We start from the raw sequence: 15920 nt of genomic DNA, 5'->3' as shown, positions 1-15920 counted from the left end.
CGTTTGTGTGAAAGCCACGTCAAAAACCTGACCATGATGCTAGCAGTGTCCAAGCATTCCTTTTTTTATTCATGCACATCCAGCCCTCAGGTTCAAACAATAAAGTCAGAACAAAGGTACAGAACAAGAGGGCAAAACGAGCAGTATGATCGCACAGGACTGGAAGGGCACATGTGCTATTCTGTTCAAAAATAAAAACAGTCATGTTGTCTTTTATCTTCCAACATGTGCACTGCAGACATTCAGCATTGCACAGCAGCATGCAAACTTAGTTGGGAAACCTTGCTCTGATTTAAGCAGCATGTGTGCGCCCTGTGTTACAGCAGACTGGGACAAATCCGTGCTGTGACCTTCAGCTGCCCCATGAAGTGTGAACACATGACATTTGTATTTACTTTCACCATTATTTACCACTAAAGCTTTTATGTCTGACGTTTGGCGTGTTTTCTAAGTATATTAAATTCAGCATTGTTTGGTTCCCTGTGCACCAGCGTGTGCTTTCCTTTTAGCAAATTAGTTTGAATATTGCAGTATATGCTGCTCCGCTGATCTCCACCTGTAGCTGTGTATATTCAATTCAAGTTTATTTATACAGCTTCAAATCACAACAACAGTCGCCTCAAGGCGCTTTATATTGTAAGGCAGTAATAGGGGTCTACCTTATATCACCTCTGTGATGTAGCACACTGGCCGAGGTGCAAAACAAATGTGCTCATAAAGAAAATGTTTCCAATCTAAAAGTGAAGCAAACCACAGTGCTTTGAGACCATCGCCATCAGATGAGGACCGTGCATTTCACTCATCTGAGACAAGAAAAGTGACACACATCAGCCAGATGTTAGGATAAAATGCAGTTTTGCATTCTTGCCAGACAGAAGGAAATCCTGGTGTCTGTCAAGAAGCACAGAGAGGAATTCAAATAGGAATGAAAACAGACGAAGACGATAACAGGTACACATTGTAAAGGTCACAAGACACACAACTAGTTTTTGTTATGCTTTTGATATTAAATTTCAAGTCACCAGTTATCCTGTTTTGCCTTTTCATAGGAATGATTTTTAGGTAACGACGGCAAACAGCTTTTCCTTCACATCTGTGCTCCCTCAAAAGGAAAATAAGCAGCTGGAGGCAACAGGATCTGGAAGAGAATCAGTGGCAGCAAAGAGGCTCTAAAGACTGACGGATAACAAGTGATTGTACTACAGCATCAAGTGATACGTTTTAAATTCTGACTGTGAAGTAAAAGGGTCATGTAAAGATTTTAACTACCTTTAAAATTATGAATAAATACAGCACTTCTGTAAATGTGTTTACTTACCGTCCACCACAAGTTAATTAGTAGTTAACTACTGAAATAGACCAAATAACTACATTACATACTTATGTGCTGTAGCCTTTGCAAGGAAGTAGTGGAGGAATCTAAATGGTTAACATGTTAGCTGTTAAAGACCACCTGCATATAAATGCAGCTTGTAGAATAGATTTTCAATCTAACCCAGTCCTGTTTGATTTATTGAGCATTTTTAAAGCTGAGAGTTTGAAAAACGTGCTGTACATGACACAACACAATCAGTAAAACAATAAAAACAAAATAAAAGGCAAAGATAAGAACACACTGCTCTCAAACAGGCAACAAAGTGGCCATGGGCGATCATTGCACAGTTTGAGAGCACTAACAGAGAAAGCTGGATTGCTCCGGGTTTTCATCCAGGTTTTTGGGAGTGCCTGGAGCAGCTAGTCCAGGACGTCAGCCACCTCGACGGAATATTTTTGCAATCTGCAGCTCAGCTTGTACGGTGGTGCTGATCCATGAAAGGTTTAAAAAGTATATAGTAAAATCTTAAAATAAAAGAAATGGGAATGCACGATAAACCCAGAATTGATCTGCTTGTGTATTTAATACGGGTTTAACATCCACCTGCAGAAAAGAAAGAGCAGCACAGATACCAGTGTGGTCGAACACAGTGACGTTGGTCCTGTTTTCATATACGTTTCTTTATAAGGTTATTCATGCGTTCAAGGGTTTACACAAGCAATAAGCCAAACAGCCAAATGTATTCATTATTGTGCCCAGAGATGGGCAGTAAGGCGTAATCTGATTACTTTTTTCAGGTAACGAGTAATGTAAGGGATTACTATTGCGAAAAAAGTAATTAGATTACTGTTACTTTCCCGTAAGCATGCTGCGTTACTGCATTACTAAACCGTCATACTTTTTTGCGACATACATGGATAACATGGAGTGATGGAGAGAGTACGACCATGCAGCGTTTAAAGCGTGGAAGTAATCACATTACTTTGAGTTTGATTCTGTAAAAAGTGACACAAACATTAGCGTCTGCTGTTCACCCTGCATGGGAAGAAAACTTCTTTCTACAGCGAAAAATTAAACTTCAAATCTGAATCTCACGCTGCCACGGGAACGTGACATCCACAGAGAAACCCCCCACTGACAGGACCGCTGTGGGCAAACCTCCACCCGCCCCACTCCTGCTAAACAGGTGACAATAAGAGCGACAGGACTCAGAGCTGCTTTGAAGTTTTACTTTCATGTATTTGAAAGAGTGTAAACACAAAGCATTATTTTATTTTATATGCTGGAATATGCAGAACATGGCTTTAAATGGTAAATAATGTCTTCAAGTCAAAGACTGTTGCATATATTGTCATTTTTGCTTGATGCAATGTGCATAAAGTTAAAAGATTAAAACTAATAAAACAAGTTTTAAAAAGAGACGTTTCCATTTGATTCAGTGTTACATGATGGATTATGCAGACAAGTAGAACTGGGCTGAAAGGTCTGTTGCTTTATTACATATTCAGGTTGGGTATCGTGTTTTTAAAAAGTAACTAAGTAACTAATCACTTTTGAAAGTAAGTAATCCGTAAAGTAATGGGATAACTTTTTCTTGAGAAGTAATCAGTAATTAGTTGCTGATTACTTTTTTCACGTAACTTGACCAACGCTGGGTTTAGGCCAGACGGCGTTACAACAGAGGATTTGTAACTCTGTAACAGTGCCAGCATCCGGCTGCAAGAACAAACAGAAACAGAAGTAGATGATACTCTTGTCTCTTCTCTGCCACTAAGCACGTTACATAACCCTAGTTTTGGACTGCGGCCCTTTAGCGAGATTTTGTGAGTGTGTTGTTTTTGGTTTTACACATTGTGCCTCTATTGTATATATGACTGATCTTGTGTAATACTTATATAAGAGATAACGTGGCTGTTTGTTTGTGTGTGATGAGGAAAAGGAGGGCTGCTCTGTCAGCTTGCTTGAAGAAGCATAAACAGTAGCAGCTTTGTGTTTCAGCAGTGTGTCAGTATTTATCCAGTAGCAATGACGGAAGGGGGTTTCTCTCACAGATAATAATACTGACAACATGCAGAGCAGACTTGCTGCCATGCAAGCTGTTGTGTTTAGCAGAAATCTACTGATAACTCTGCAAAATATCAGCTTAGAAAAGCTGGGAGTCTGTACAGAACTGAGTTTTGTTTTGTTGAGTTTTTATTTAGGATTTGAAATCGCATTATCAAAATTTGGGTGCTAGAGAGCGCATGATGAGTAATAAGGGATGACTCAGAAGTATGAATAAAATATGTCTGACCTTAGCCATATTTCCTAAATGAAAAATATATGAGCTATGAATTGCTGTTTACCATCTCCAAGCTCTGCCTTCAATCTTCAATTGTTAGCTGCGAGAATATTCTTCATAAAATGTTTAAGTCTTAGTGGATCATTCTCATTGCTTCATGTCAGTGTTTTTTGGTCGGCCTTTTAGGACAAATGGCTTTGAGAATATAAAACTGTAAGTCTGGGCTGGAATCGCATGCTCTGTCTGATCTTTTCTGCTCGTTGTGCACTATAAAACTCACATTAATTGTTCAGTACAGTTCAGTTTTATTTATAAAGTGTCAGTTCACAACAGAAATCACGCAGGTGTCAACCTCAGTAGTACAAGGAGGTGGTGCAAGACCATGTATAGGACCAGTACAGGGCAAAGTCACTAAATCTCCTTATGTCATTTCCCAAATATTTTATTTACATATTTCCTGTAGGACTGTGAATAGTACCTAAGACTCTTGAACATGTAATCAATCTGCATGAGCCCTTCTCTGTACCCCTTCTGTGCCACCTCACAGAAAAATGTTGGAAACGCCCCTGCTCCACAGTCATTTCATTTTCTGCCATTTCTGCCCATCGAGGTCAGACCAGGCCAAGCTAGACCCTAATCACTAACAGACAAACTGTGCTTTCACGCACAGAGCCCCGCTATAAAAGCCAGAAACAGCCGTTCTGCTGGTGGAGTCATGACGGAGAGCGGCGGGGCTCTGGAGCGCCTGAGGTGAGTACACGCGTAAAGACTCACCGGAGCTGCAACAACACGGTAGGAGACGTTTTGTTTGGGCCGACACATTCGGTTTTAGCTTCCAGAACTGATTATAGAGCAAAATGTTATATTGCTGAAAAATATCAATTTCATACTTTCAACTCAGGTTGTTTTAAATTATATATTCACATTAAGGCCATTAATGGTAATAATATTGTTGGTTGTAGTTTACATCCTTATTTTAATGCTTATTTTGTTTTAATATAAATTCGTTATTCTGGATATTCAATTATTCCCGCTAAGAAAAAAATGAATTATTATCATTATTATTATTTTACTGCTGCTGTTGAGAAGCGATAGAAGGCTTTCATGTCTCTTCTCTTCTGTTTACATTGTATAAATAAATGAAGGAGCAACAGTGACAAACTTATAGGAATAAAGGATATTTTTAATGGAACAGAAAGGCAAACACCTGCATCATAATCATTTAATCCGCCCTGAGTGTTTGCCTCTCTGTTCCATCTCCAAATAAATAAATAATAATCCTGCAGGGAATCTGGCAAATAAAATCCGGGCTACTGTGGGTCACATTAAAAGCTTAATGGTGCTAAAAACAAAATGTTTTCTAACTTGAGAAATGAAGAATTTATTTGTTTTTGAAGAAAAGGATCACATTTACATGTTAGTGTGAGTCCAACTCAGGACCTTCTTCCTGTGAGGCAAAAGTGCGCGACAGACTTTTGAATGGCCAGCAGGGGGCGTCCTCAGCGGTTGCAAATAGAGTTCCAGTTTTATGGGGCTCATGTTTCTTGCCCCGTGACCTAAACACTTTCCTGATAATTTTATGGGTTTCATGTTCACTTTTAGATTATATTATGTAGACGATATGTTCAATATTAGCAGAAAAAAATGATTTTCCAGGATCTGCTCACTGGATTTGTCAACATCAACTTTTTAGTGGATTTCACAGTGAAACTCTGTTTATGGTTTGTATCTGCAGTCGTGTTCATTTTGCACCCAGAACTCATAACCACTGAGGGCTGGAACATAGCTGGGCAGGTTTTGCCTTCAGCTCTGCTCCTTACACTGCATCTAAGATCTAACAACCTTTTTAAAACACAGCATGTCTCATAAATAAAATAAGACCTCTGATTTTACATAAACTCTGATGTCTATTTACATTTTATGTTGTGGGTTAACCTTACTAACTATAGCTGCACACAGCAGTACATCTAAAATGTTTTCTGTACTTGGATTCCACATAAACCTTCAAATGTATGACAGTAGCACTGTTTTTGTGCACACGCTACAAAATCAAAAAGAGGCCCACACAATTATTGCACTGTGTGAAATTCTTGGCTCGGATGGTATCACATTGTTCCCAGATAGATCAAACAGACAAAGAAACCACTGTGATCTACAAACAAATGAGTCTGAGAGTCTTGGTGAAAGACTGATCTGGCCATGTGTGCCAGATCTGTGGCTCTGTCGGTGTTGTTAGTGTACATGCTTAAACATTATTACCAAAAAGCTAGCTTTCAGTCATTTATCGTCTGCAGCAAAGATTGATTTAATGTCAAAGTATGTGGTTCATTAAAATAAATTCATGAACATCTAGGTTGAAACCAATTAGAGTAGCTAATGAGACAGTGGATCTTTGGATCGCTCCCCATGGTTTTTATCTTTTTTAATTATCTGCAGGGTCTGCTTGACCCTCCAGAAGAGTCCCTGACCCATCATTTGTCCCGTTACAATTTGTATGCATTAATTTGCAGTTTTTGATCATTTATCATGATGTAATTAAGCAGATTTTAGTATACAGCAGCATCCTTGTGTGGTCAATTACAAATGCAATCAATCCAAAAGCTCAGATAGAAATTTAAAAGGCATTTGAAAGCTAAAAATAGAAATGAGGGCAGACTGTGCAGAGTGGGCAATTCTCCACACTGGTTCACGCCCTGAAGGGCTCTGTAAGCTCAAAGCCCACTGTGTAATTTTCTCACTGCAACTAATTACAAAAAAACATTAGTTTGTTAATCTGGTATGCACCATTAAAGCACGGGAAGTTGATAAAGCCTATTAAGTGGGATATTCCTTATTAGCTACCTGGAAGCACCATCTCATGATGAGGCCACGAGTCAAAATCTAGTTCATATTAAGTTGTTTAGTAAATATTATTAATGTTGTTTTTGTTAATATGCACCTGGTGCCCTTACCCCATCAGCCAGGGTAGGCATCTGTGATTTATTTATTTATTTGGACAAACACTAAAAACATCACACTTTCAGAAACTAGAACATCCACATACTTTTTTGAGCCATGCTTGACGAGTTAAATCTTGATTAGGCAGGTTAACAGTCTTAATATTACATGAGAAGAAAAGTCATAGAATAGAATGGAATAGAATAGAATAGAATAGAATAGAATAGAATAGAATAGAATAGTATTTCCCTCCTTGTAGATTGCATTGATACAGTATAATGATAGTAATTCTCAGACCCCCTCAGCCTGAATAGTGTGAACTTGTTTATCTGCAGTGAAATAGAAAGTGAGCTTTCCTGTCACACAGTTTACAAAGCAAATTAAAGCTCAGGCCATGGTGCAGAGCAGAGAAAGGTTCGGTCCACAGTGGGTGCAAGCACAGAACCACTCAAGCTCAAAACTAACAAATGAGGTGGCCAACCTGCTCTACTCTCTCTCTCTTTTCAAATGCAGGTGAGCCGCACTCATCGTGACCATTTTGAAACCAACACGTTGTCCATGTGTTATCTCCCCATTAAAAGGCCACAACCCCCTCTCACAGCATGTTTCCTGTCTCTACGCTCTCTTCCAGGAGGTGTTGCTTTCCCTGTAAACCACAGTCTCAGTCCTGGCCTCCATCGTGCTTCACTCAAGACAAAGCTATGACTGCCTTTAAGGGCATCTGGACCAAGGAGTTCTGGCGCTGTGTGGCGGCTGAGTTCTCTGCCATGCTGATCTTTGTCCTGCTTGGCCTCGGTTCAACCATCAACTGGGGCACTGAGGATCCCCACCCCCCCGACCTCGTGCTCATCTCTCTCTGCTTTGGCCTGACTATTGCCACCATGGTGCGGTGCTTCAGCCACATTAGCGGGGCTCATATCAATCCAGCGGTCACAGTAGCCATGGTTGTGACCAGGAAGCTGAGCCTGGCTAAAGCAGTCTTCTACCTCCTGGCCCAGTGTGTGGGAGCCACAGTTGGGGCGGCCGTACTGTACGGGATCACCCCAGCCGCTGTTAGGGGTGGGATGGGAGTCACTGAGGTAAGAGCAGGAGTGTGTGTCTTTAAATGTGTGACTATGTGTGACAGTTTTATTCTCCACTACCGACCTTTTACCTGTGAATACATTCATCTGACTACATGCTCACGTGAGTGTGTTTTACTCACACAGGTGAATGACAGCATCTCTGTGGGTACCGCCCTGGTCGTAGAAGTCTTCATCACCTTTCAGCTGATCTTCACCATCTTTGCCACCTGTGACCACAAACGTAAAGATCTCAAAGGTTCATCTGCTTTGGCTATCGGCCTTTCTGTTTGTGTTGGTCATCTGTTTGCTGTAAGTACCCAGACACCTGTGCAGTGATTCATCGTGATGTGGGAGAAATTCAGTTCATTGTAATCGTGAACAGCTTATTATGTGAACATGTTACAGATTACTTTTTCAAAGCTCAGTTCACCGCAGAGTGGATACGACACTTCAACATCACCCTTTGGTTTGATGGAAAACCTGAAGCATGCATGCTGTGTTAATTCATAAGTGTTATGTAATAATTCTAAAGCAGAATCAAAACTATTCAAAGAGGAACCAACAGCATAAAGAGGAAGGTCCAGTTTAGTCTCTCACGTTACTGCAGCTGTGATGAAGCCACAAAAGCCAACCTTCAATTATGTGATTAACTGTGTGATTTGTAGTGTAGAGATAGGATTTACATTATTGATGTATGTAATTTAGCTCCAGTGAAAGACTCCAGTGAGCACTGAGCTGTGACTGTTAGTGTGGACAGTGAAAGCACTTTGATTTGCTTGTTTCAGTCCCTCAGTCGGTTAGACGACTGAATGGTTACTGAGTGTTTTCACAAAGTCAGGAGAACAGGATGGAGCCAGATGTGACAACACTTGGTAGATCATCAGTTTAAGAGACAGGTCAGTCCTCCAGCTCACAGTAGTCATCGGTGCTTGAATTAAAGGCAGCTGACCTTCTTCTTAAGCTCATGAAAACGTTTCACTGCTTATCCAAGAAGCTTCTGCAGTTCTAAAAGCTGGTGGAGGTCTTTAACCACTGCTTGTGAGAGCTGAAGCATCTTCAGGCTCCTAAAACGAAGCCCAGCTGTCCTTAACTCAAACCTTTAAGGCTTGTTGTTTTGCTTGTGAGGTTCATAGCCTGGTTGTGACTGTTCCCTCAGATTCCCTTCACTGGAGCCAGTATGAACCCTGCTCGGTCCTTCGGCCCAGCGATGGTCACATGGTCCTGGGAAAACCACTGGGTAACAACATTTTGATTAATATTCAAAATGCAGAGTGAGTGCACCTTTTGCCATTTTGAAAGTAATTTCAGTCCCAAATATTTTTCAGAAATTATACAGTTAATGTGTGGAAATAGTTATAGGCATAAATTCAATAAGAATCTGCAGTTGCCCTCAGCTTTATGGAGCTTTGTAGGGAGTTTCAGGTCATTAAGAGTCTGGTCCACAATGCTTTGTTTTTATAGCGTCGTTTCCAGCAGCAGGCATGCTGTTTGACACTGTCTGCAAGGCAGCACACGGCAGCAACACAGCTGCAGTGATTAGTGCTGTTTACAGGAAGTCTTCATAGCAACTGCAACAACAGCTAAACTGGAGACGTCTCCATACAGATACAAATAAATGATGTGTTTACCTGTTACAGTTTGCATCTTTATATGAGTTACAATGTGTTGTGTTTTTTCCTGTTCTTTAATCGTTCTTCGGCGGTTTAACGGCTTCGAGGTTACAGCTGACAGCAGGCCTTGAAGCTTGTCCTGTGTGTTCAACCTCTGCTAATATTATAGTTCGTTCTTGGTTTGTAAAACATGGCCGTGTTCTAGCAGCAGACCTGTCCGTGTGTGTGATCGCGCACATGCTTCGACACATTCATAACGAAACTGAGAGGCCTTCAGCTGATCGAGGTGATGACGACCTTTGTGTCACTGCTGAACCTGATTGATTATGTTTGGATAAGTGAACATAAGAAAAAGAACTGTTTTGTCTGTTGGATTCGTACATCAGAGGCTGTAGTGGCGAATTTCTGTCCCAAGCTTTGAAAAAATCATTCTTCCAGTTCTTAATGTGAGCTGTTCGGATTTATTTCTGACTCGTACATACAAACAAAAACCGATTTGCTGCTGCAGCGCACACTCCCGTCCTGGCTCACTCTAACCTGCTACCACACATGCGCTGTAATGCTTTCTTACCCGACACAAACGCGCAGCATTTATTCTCTAACAACATGTTATACAAAATCAAACATGTAGCATAATAACTGAAACAGTATCAAAACATTTCTCTATAGATGGGCTCTAACAGAGGTGACGATGCGTCGTTTGTGCGTCAGATTGTGTTGATATCAAACTCATCTTGCAGCTGATTCTGTTAGTGTTGGTGATTTCAACCCTTTTTGGATGCGATGGGGGATTTTGTACCAATGTGGCCAATGCCAGCTTTTTGTTTGGAAAGTTTTCTCCAACAACAAAGACGAATTCTCTCTGAGCTCTTTTCGACAATAAGCAGAGAAACTGAAACGAGTCTGCGCTGCTGTCCCGACGCCTCGTTAGTATTCTGGGTCTTTGTGTGCTCTTTCAGCTTTGAAGTCATTTCTTGTTTAGATTTTGATCTTGGAGATTGTTGTAGTCTCTCTCCTTTGTACAGCTTTGATATTCTTTCTGCTTCTCATCATTTTCACACAGCACTGTCTCGTTTCACAGGGAGACACTTTCTCTTTCATTTCCTCTGCCTTCGCACTTTTACCTGTACCTGCTGCTGTGGGGCTGGCATCGTGAACATGGCAGTCGCTGGATTGGATGTCACTGCTGTTTTAGTTCTAACTTTGTAACTTAAGACAGTTCGGTGCTTCTGGTATGGATGAGTCACGTCCCCTCCAGACTTTAAAAGGAGCGATTTTCAAAATTAAGAAACCAAAGAAGGAGATTGTGAAGTATGCGCTACACACAATGTGTCTGTATTTATTTGACAGTTCTGCACAGGTAACAGTCCGGTCCAGCTCTCTCTGCCGTCACTATATAGACAAAGAAAGAAGACCCTGTCATCACACAGTCGCCACCACCTGTGGCTCACCTGCCTCCCGGTCCCGCCCCCTTGAGCTCACTGCACCGCTTCCCCCCTGCAGCTGCGCCAGGCAACACTTAGACTTGGTTTAAAAGTAAAACTTTGTTCTAAAGACATTTTTGGCCTTCATGTGTAAATTTCTCTCGTCTCCAGCTGGTTGCAGCTGCACATCCCTGAGCCTGGCCCTGCCCGAGGAGGCTTCCTGTTAGAAAAGAGCTTTTCCTTCCCACCGTCTGCTCACAGGGGTTATTTGATTTGGGGGGTTTCTCTGTATTATTGTGGGGTCCTTCCCTTACAATATAAAGCACCTTGTTTTTGTGATTTGGTGTTATATAAGTACAATTGAACTGAACTGAATTTCAGAATTTTCTTCTTCAAATATCTCTGCAAACTTCTGACCAAAAGAAATGGGATGTTGGGTTTTCTCAGTGAGACGTGCTTCCCACTGCACCACACTGCCACGCTGGCATGCAGGAACAGTAAGCCAAAAATTCACAGTGTAACAGGACATGATGTGAAAATGTTCTGGATGCAGATGCTGCAGACAGTCTGTACATGTTTGCTCGGAGCTCCAAAACCAGAAGTTTGGAAACGAGTTCATTGTGAAGTCAGAATTTCTCTTAAGTGGTTTATTTGATCTGTTTCCACCTACGTGAAAAACAGGATCTGGGCTGGATGAATTATTGATTGATCATTATATTTCTGTGTCACAGCGCTGCAGGATACATCAGCCAAGCAGCAGGAAAAACATCAACTTTAACAAGTACAGCCTTTAAATGTCTTTTTATCCTCATATTTTAGCCCTTAAGGCCGTTTCTAACATATAACATTGTAAGTAAATGGATATTTGAAGTGTTTTGTTTATGGCACAGCTTTTCATCAGTTTGAATTTATCACAGTAAACACTGCCTGCCAGTCCAGCAGAGATGTGAGTCCGTCACATAACTAGAATGTTTATTGTCATCAGTTTAGATGATGGTGCTCTCAGCTGTTAGCACCACTTTGTCCTTTTTGTCTTTCTGTGTGGATTTTCTTTCTATCTGTATCTTCACTTACATCAGTGGCCTGGTTCAGGCGATAATGGGCTGCCCGACACTTTCCTTAGATGCGGCCTGAGAAAACCAAAGTCTCATTACTTATTCTGTTTTCTCCTTTTCTATAACAAATCTCTGCTCCAGTGTTTTTGTTTTGTAAGCTGAGACAGTGATGCAGCAGCACATCATGGCGAGGCATTTACACAAAGTTTGATTTTGTTATTAAAATAGAAGAAAAAGCACTTAATGACTGAAAAAATAAGAAGGAAACGTAAAGAGCAGGATTTATCTCATATCTCAGCAACTGTTTTTCTGTGAATTTTGTACAAACGTTTAATTTTGTTGATCCTAGGACTTTGTTTCCAACATGATCTTTGATCTCAGCACTTCAGGAGTTAAATATGTGAATTCCTTTTGAACTTTACCTTGAAAATTGGAAATATCCTTCCTTTACTAAAACAAGTTTCTCTCGTAAATGTATTACTTTGATTTGAAAAGTTCTTTGTTGTCTTGGTTTGTGTTGTTTAAAGTCCCCGAGCTCTATTGAAATGAAAGCGCAGACCTTAGTTTGAGCATCCTCAGGATCACCTGTGTGTTCTGTGTTTTCCGTGTGCCAGGTGTACTGGGTGGGTCCGTCAATGGGTGGCACCCTGGCTGCAGCTCTTTATGAATACCTGTTCTGCCCCGACCCAGAGGTGAAGAAACGCGAGACTTTCGTGAAGACGCCCTTCACTGCTGCTAAACAACGCCAGGATTCAGCCACGGCCCAGGAGCCTCTCTTCACTGTCATGGATGTAGAAAGAGCTGAGAGGAGGGAGAGGGAGGTGTCTGGGGAGGTGCTGTCCTCTGTGTGACTAGAAAGAAAAGAAAGCACCAATGCTCCAAATGCTGCAGTCTGCTCCTGTAGACGGGCGCATTAAAACAGTCATGGTTGAAGCAGGAAGACTGAACACTTCACGAGGGGGGGGCTTCTTCTTTTGGCAACCAAAAAGCTTGTGTTGGCTAGTTTTAAGTAAAGGGCTGCAAGGCTTTCAAAAGAAATGCTGTAAATAAAAAGAAACTGCTGAAAGTGTGTGTTTGTGCTCATGTAATATGGATTTCCAGTTTTCTGTGTGGCAGGAAAACTGGGGACGTGAAAGACAAACAGCAACCATGAAGTGACCTTGTCCCACCCTCAGTAACACTCCGGGTAATATGGATGCAATATAACGTCAGTGCTGAGCTCCCTGCAAACAAACACTCTCTGATTCTCTCTCGTCTTCAGTCTGAGTGTCATTTCTGCCGACTTTCTGCCAGAAAACACTGACGCGCTTAAAAGTCAGCGCTCACAGCACGCGCACTCCGGTGTTTTATGATGTCAGCAGCCAACAACACTTGTTAGGGTCCAACATTAAGTTTTCATAACCTCAATCTTAATTTATTCATTGATCTTTCTGTTGTGCTCACAACATCAGGGGGTTGCAGTCTTCTTTTAAAGTGGCATCAAGTTCAACAAAAAAGAAAGACGACGCCCTGTGGAGCCTCCTCGATTTTTCACCGCTAAAGACAAAAAACTGCATACCACATAAAAACATTTGACCCCTTTGAAAAAGGGAAACAGTGCTTCGCCAGCAGAGGTGAAGCGCCGCAGAAGGAGATGTGGCTCATAGTTTATCCAACAATAAACTTATTAATCCCGCTGTAACTGAAACTGGCTTCAGTTCAGCTGGGCCACAGCAGAGGCTGCTGATAACTGTATGCCTCATATCGCTGTGGACGAGGCCCTGAAGGGTCTCACGGAGACAATCAAAACCATGAAAACTGTCCAAAGAACTCGATATATTGCTTCAACCGCTTCTTCACAAACATGATGAAAACATGCACTTCATGGAATGAGAGGTAGGTGGGAGCCGAGTGCTTTTCAGTATAAGATAAATCCTGGTGAAGAAAGTACACCCTCAATTCAAGGACATGTTTCATTTAATCGTCTGTTCCTCGGCAGACCTTAAATGACTTAAACACAACCTCAGTTCAATGACAGCAAATGTGACATTGTGCCACGTCTTTATTTATTTTACAAAAACGAAGTCAAAGTGTAAGAAGACCAGCACACGTCCTGATTCAGTGGCTTTAGAAACACCTTTAACAGCATTAATTTGAGGTTTTCTTACATCATTCATTCATTCGTTCCACCACGGCCGTGGTTCACAGTTCATGTGAAGTGTTTGAGTCCCTAAACACGGTGCTCTGTGTTACGGACAAATGACTTTGGTCTCACATTGAGGTTTGACAGTTGTGGTTTGCTCAGACTTTTACTGTGCTGCCATGTTTTTAGAGAGAAGAGTCGTTTCACTGTTCACTGTTTTTGTTGTTGTTGTTTTTGGAAATTTCTCCAAGAGTGGTGCAGTCTGAATTTTGTGAGAAGAATGAATATTTTCCTCTAATCTTGTCTTTCTCACTATAAGCGATAGATTTCAAATTACTTGCAGAAGGCCATACAACCTTTCCCCGACTGATAGGAAGGAGTGATGGCTTCTCATGACCTCAGGTGTGTTTTGTTCACCTGAGGTTGTATTTAACTAATTTCAAGACCTGCTAATGATGAGAACCGCTGATGTGAAGCTGTTATGGGGTAATGTGGCCTCTGACTCTGGTCCCTGTTGGCCCTCGCTGTGGTAAACCACAGTCGTTGCTGGTAAATTCTAGATTTGCTCTAAAATCTTATTTTCTGTCCGGGAGTCTAATGTCTGCAGTCTTGGTTTGGTTGTTTTGTGCTGAATTTGCAGGAGCTGTTCATGACACTGAAACATTCACTGTACCTATAGTGTAATAATCTATTAAACACTCAAGTCTGGAACATGAGCTGGATCTACTAAGCAGCACTGCTCACCAGCTGACTGGACTGCACGGTGGCCTCATTCCAACTATAAGAAACTGCAAAAATAAACTGTTAGTATCAGAGTAGCAGTAGAGCCTCTTATGGCCCTGTGACTGCAACACTCATTACAGAGCAGAACAACAAACTGCCAGATCAATGCAAAACTGCGATGTGTGAAGTTTGGCCTTGAGGCTTGAAACAGATTAAGTTTGCATTTAAAATGTGTGAGTGTGAGTTGTTGTGCTGATGGGAGGGAAGCAAATTTAAAAAGATTGTTCTTCTTAACAACTCTGCAATAAATCTCTGACGAACAGTTCAGCACAGAAAGTGCTTTTAATGTATGAATATAATACTGGCCTGCAAAAGATGCTCACCTCGTCACTGCTGTACTGACAGTGTGTTGTTATTGCCACAGCTTTCACAGCAAACAGGTGTACTGTTGCCCTCTGTTGGTAACAACAGCAGCGAGCACTGCTTTACAAGTTTCAATCTCTCGACCAGGATCGTCCCACTGCAGGCATCGAGGGCAGGAGTCCTGCAGGTTTCAGATGTGTCCTTGATCCAACACAGCTGATTTAAATGACTAAATGACCTCCTCAACATGTGCTGTGGTTCTCCAGAGGCCTGGCAATGAACTGTGTTGACGCAGAGTGAGATCTAAAACCTGCAGGACACCGGCCCTCGAGGCCTGGAGTTCCCCACCCCTGCTCTCGGCTATGAAGTGTAAATGAACACTTGTTGGATGTGTTTTCACTCATGTATTGCTGAATAATATTGCACAAGTGTTGTAGACACTGTGCACCTAAAAATGATTTATAATAAAAATGTATGATATTGAAATCCATATATTTAAATATTTAAACATTCTTTGCCAAAAACAGAATAAATAACGTATTTGTTGTTCTTATCTGTACCTGATCAAACTGACCAAGTGATGGAATCAATCCTGAAACTGTGTGTTTAGCTTCAAAGAATAAGATGTTGTCGATCACGTCAAAAACAAATCTGTGTTATTTTAAAAGAAACCACCTGCAGGATTTAGAAATCAGGCATTCGGGAACAAATGATCCATCATGTCCACACTGCTTTTATAAACACGATGAAGCTCATGTGCAAGTTCAATGAGGAAGAGTCACTCGTCTGTTTCCCAGGTGTTGGCAGCTAATCTAAGCTTTGCATCACTTCCACTTTCCCACGCTGTCAAGACGATTGTGACTTCTCCAATCAGCTTTCTGCTGACCGTGTTTAGGCCGATCAGCCTTCACTCCACGTGCTTTAAAATCTCAGAGTGCATCTGTCATTCTCCCACTCGGTCGCCTCCGTGCAACCGACGTCCTGGGAAGAAGGTGGAGTGGGTCCTGCCTTTATCCCTGTCACTGC

The 15920-nt window shown here is 41.6% G+C and overlaps 1 protein-coding gene across 1 annotated transcript; it reads left to right on the top strand.

Moving 5' to 3' along the window:
- Positions 1-4198: 4198 nt before the first annotated feature.
- On the top strand, positions 4199-12777 carry LOC309688936 (aquaporin-4-like). The gene is made up of 5 exons (XM_082505032.1): positions 4199-4346; positions 7165-7612; positions 7742-7906; positions 8754-8834; positions 12301-12777. The coding sequence occupies exons 1-5, from the start codon at positions 4312-4314 to the stop codon at positions 12535-12537; spliced, it is 966 nt and encodes a 321-aa protein (XP_082361158.1). The 5' UTR covers positions 4199-4311; the 3' UTR covers positions 12538-12777.
- The last annotated feature ends 3143 nt before the right edge of the window (positions 12778-15920 follow it).

Source organism: Aulonocara stuartgranti (genome assembly GCF_965226115.1).
Source record: "Aulonocara stuartgranti genome assembly, chromosome: 15".
Lineage (NCBI taxonomy): Eukaryota > Metazoa > Chordata > Actinopteri > Cichliformes > Cichlidae > Aulonocara > Aulonocara stuartgranti.
Note: the sequence above shows the minus strand (reverse complement) of the source record. Positions and strands in the feature narration are given on the sequence as shown.